Below are 4257 nucleotides of genomic sequence, written 5' to 3' on the forward strand. Positions count from 1 at the left end.
TACACAGCAATGAATGATAAACACTTATTAGCCACAATGCGTTTGTGTATGGTTACTTGTTCATTTTAAATGCCTAAGCAATCACAAAATAAATACTTTATATTTTTCACTACATTCTCGAGTGCACTGGTTTGATGTGAGATGTTTACCCTTATAATTCTGCTATAAAGCTGCTTATAATTCACACACCAGATACTGTATACTGAATAATACATATAAACCCTCTGTACTGATGAAAAGATCAAAAGAAAATCATAAAATTAAGAAATTGTATTAATATGTTAACAGTCAACTGATTGTTGTTAGTTTTACTTACTGAACTTTTATCCAATACATTTATTCAGATCAAAGTTCATCCAAATGCTGTTCAGACATCAACAACACAAAAACTAAAGCTGACCACTGTGAAGAGGAGAGTTTGAAGCGTCCGACTGATTCATATTTCACATAATGTTGAATCTCCTGCAGCAGTGAATCATCATCCAGTTCACTGAGACAGTGATTAAGATTGATGGATTTCTCTGGAGACAGATTCTCAGTGATCTTCTGTTTAATGTACTCAACAGTTTTCTCTTTCTTGTAGGAGCATCTTCTCATATGTGTCAGTAGATCCTGTAAGAGAATCTGATTGGACTCTGATTGGAAACGCAGGAAAAGATCCAGATGTCCATTCTGACTCTGTAAAGCTTCATCTACAGCTCTCTCATGCAGCTCAAATAGTGAAACCTGCTCTGTGATTTTTGATTCTCAATGGTCCAATTGCTTGGAAACTGATCTGCAACAAACACATTTCTCTTGTTGTTTGTGATGGAGATGTGAGCATAAAGAGCTGCGAGATGTTCGTGAACGCTCAGATGAACAAAGCAGTAATCTTTCCCCTGATACAAGCCAAACTCCTCTCTGAAGATCTGAGTGCACAATTCTAAGTACACTGATGCTTCTGCTACATCAATGCCACACTCTCTCAGGTCCTCATCATAGAAGATCGGGTTCCCTTTCACAAGCTGCTCAAAAGCCAGTTTGGCCAGTTTGAAGATCATGTCTTCATCATTCTTCACTTTCTTCTCATAGTCCTTCTGATGTTTGATGTTTGTCTGAATGATCAGGAAGTGTGTGTACATTTGAGTGAGAGTCTTGAGGATCTCTCCTTCACTCTCTGCTTCACTCAACATTCTCTCTAGAACAGTGGCTGAAATCCAGCAGAACACTGGGATGTGACACATGATGTAGAGGCTCCTGGATGACTTCAGGTGTGAAATGATTCTGTTGGCCAGACTCTCATCACTGATTCTCTTGCTGAAGTATTCCTCCTTCTGTTTGTCAGTGAAGCCTCGTACCTCTGTGACTCGATCAACACACTCAGAGGGGATGAGATCAGCTGCTGCTGGTCTGGAGGTGATCCAGATGAGAGCAGAGGGAAGCAGATTCCCCTTCATGAGGTTTGTCAGCATCACATCCACTGAGGCTGATTCACTTACATCACACAACCTCACACTGCTGTGAAAATCCAGAGACACACGACACTCATCCAAACCATCAAAGATGAACAACACTTTATATTCACCGCTGGAGATTTCCATTTCTTTTGTCTCTGGGAAGAAAAGATGAAGAAGATGTAAAAGACTGAGTGTTTGGTTCTTCATCAGATTGTTCTCTCTGAAAGGAAGAGGAAATATGTGAATATGAGGTGGATGTCCTGATTCTCTTTCCCTTCAGCCCAGTCCAGAATGAACTTCTGCACAGAGACTGTTTTTCCAATGCCAGCGACTCCCTTTGTCAGCACACTTCTGATGGGTTTTCTTGTGCAGGAAAAGCTTTAAAGATGTCATTGCATTTGATTGGTGTGTCCTCTGTTGATGTTCTCCTGGATTGTGTCTCAATCTGTCTCACCTCATGTTCATTACTGATCTCTCCACTTTCACTCTCTGTGATGTAGAGCTCTGTGTAGATCTCATTCAGCAGTGTTGGGTTTCTCTCATCTGATGTTCCTTCACACAAACATTTAAACTTCTTCCTCAGGTTTGATTTAAATGTTCTCAAGACTTCAGGAGGTATAGCTGTTTAATGAAGATAACAGATTATATTCAAGATCGAAAACTAAATGCCTAGAGCAAGAATTCTTCTATGTTTTAGTATCATAAGCTGCAAAACATTTATAATGTGTTTAGAGGAATTGTTCACTCATTCTCTCATCGATTACTCTTCCTTAGGCCATCTTAGATGTATATTACTTTAGATAAATTCAGATGAATCATTTACAATTGTCATCATTTTAACATCTTATGTAGTTGATGTTGTTGACGCCCCAAAAATAACATGCACCCATTAAATTAGTCCAATCTAAAGCACAGTGGGTTAAAAATGTCTTCTGAAGTGGAACAATTGTTTTTTGTATGTATCGTGAGAAACAATAAGATCATGTATTGCTACAGCGCACACAGTTTTGACTTTATTCTCGAAATGTTACAATCTTTTTTTTTTATCGTACCACTTAATGCTGTTGGAAACGTCAATTATCTGTTGATTACTTGAGAGACATCGCTGAATCATTTCAAATCTGTTAACAGCAAGTACGAACGACAGGTGAAGGTTTATTTGACGTCACATGTTGTGAACATGACGAAATGTTTCCTTTATACACAATAAAATCCTCGTAAGAACATTACACGAAGCCTTCCATTTGGCTTTAATATGTAACTCTAAATGACATACTTTTGGAGAAGCACAATTTCTGTAGGTTCATAAGAATTCAGATTACGGTCTCTCTATTTAGCACCAATCAATAATGAAGCTGCTCTATAGACATTGACTCTCTTTAAATAAGCAGAACCAAATCTGCTGTCATCAACTTATTTTTCATTATCAGTAATACAGTTAGTTTTGGGAAAATGTGAATAAATGCATTGCTGACAGATTTAAGGTGCGCTCCTAAAATTTCAGTCAGGGGCTTCAGTGTTCCTAGTAGAAAAAGTTAGTCTGGAGCCCTGACTATGGCTTAATCATGATATTTTAATTGACACTGATGTGACCAGACATCCCCGTTTTCTGGAGACACAGTTTTAGGAAAAACCGAGAAACTGCTAGCACAGATATGTACATGAATAGTCACAGATTTACAGTCCATTTCACGTGTATTTCTTCCATACAATCGTATATTTATAATTTTTATGAATGTACATAATATGTATTTATTAAATAAAGCGATGGCAGTCAAAGTTATATCTTGTCATGAACGAGACCAGATTCAACGGGAGAAATATAGACTTTTATTGAACAACAGTATTGAAAAATAATACTTTTACTGCCGCAGAGGGGTCTCATTGCTTGGAACGAAATGCACACGACACAGTCCGCCAGCGCCCAGTCCTAAGATGGGAGCAAAGGGTCCAGATGCTTTGGCTGCATGGCCGGAGATGCTGCACCGGCTGCGCGGAGCCAGAGACCCAGAGAGATGACCCCTCGATGAGACCCTTTGCAAGACACGCGGTCAAAACATAAAGCCATGTGCTCGACACAACCACATATGCACACTGACACAAAAACAACAAAGCTAGGGAACCAGACCGTGAACATGAGACTTTCTGATTTTGACTTAGGCCTACAAATGAATTAGACTATTTGTATTTGAGCAAAGACAAGAAAATATACGTATAAAACCCTGTGTTGGGTGTGCACCTTTTAACCTATGCCTGCTTATTTGTCTTGTTTTTTTTGTGTGTGCGGGTAAAATGTGGGGATTATATTTTCATATTAACACATCAGAAATGTTGTAATGCTGATTTTCGTTAGAGAAGGAATTTATTTATCCCTCTATAATTTAAATTACAGACGAATCTTTTGAATGTATAGAAAACCAGAGCAAACATAAGATTCTTCTTCTTAAGTGTGAAACTAGTTTTATTCATACCGGTTATATTTGTTCATATTAATATTCAAGAAAACTAATGAAAACCTATTTCATTCTAAACATTTAAAAACCACACTAATGCTAGCTCTTGTGAGTATTATTGATTGGCCAACATGTGCTTATCTTATGAAAGCAGTCATTTTTCTATGCTCACAAATTATGTGTTCAGGCGACAAATTTGTTTTTTTTATATTTGTTTAATGTATTTTTAAAGAAAAAAAGGATTTCTATAAATAAATTCTATAAATAAATATAAATTCGTATTTATTTCAATAAAATTGTATTATAAAACATTACTTTAATTTCATCAAGTCTGATGAAACTTTAAACCTATTCTTTCTAACTGAAAA

At 37.1% G+C, this 4257-nt stretch overlaps 1 protein-coding gene across 1 annotated transcript; it reads right to left on the reverse strand.

Annotated features, from left to right (window-relative positions):
• Positions 1-122: 122 nt before the first annotated feature.
• Positions 123-1919, reverse strand: LOC130423334 (protein NLRC3-like). Its single transcript, XM_056749568.1, has one exon. It carries the CDS (start codon positions 1641-1643, stop codon positions 693-695), a length of 951 nt encoding a protein of 316 aa, XP_056605546.1. The 5' UTR covers positions 1644-1919; the 3' UTR covers positions 123-692.
• Between the last annotated feature and the right edge of the window lie 2338 nt (positions 1920-4257).

Source organism: Triplophysa dalaica, chromosome 1 (assembly GCF_015846415.1).
Source record: "Triplophysa dalaica isolate WHDGS20190420 chromosome 1, ASM1584641v1, whole genome shotgun sequence".
Lineage (NCBI taxonomy): Eukaryota > Metazoa > Chordata > Actinopteri > Cypriniformes > Nemacheilidae > Triplophysa > Triplophysa dalaica.

Coding starts and splice junctions, on each gene's coding strand:
- LOC130423334 (XM_056749568.1), bottom strand. CDS start 1,643: ATGAAGAACCAAACACTCAGTCTTTTACATCTTCTTCATCTTTTCTTC.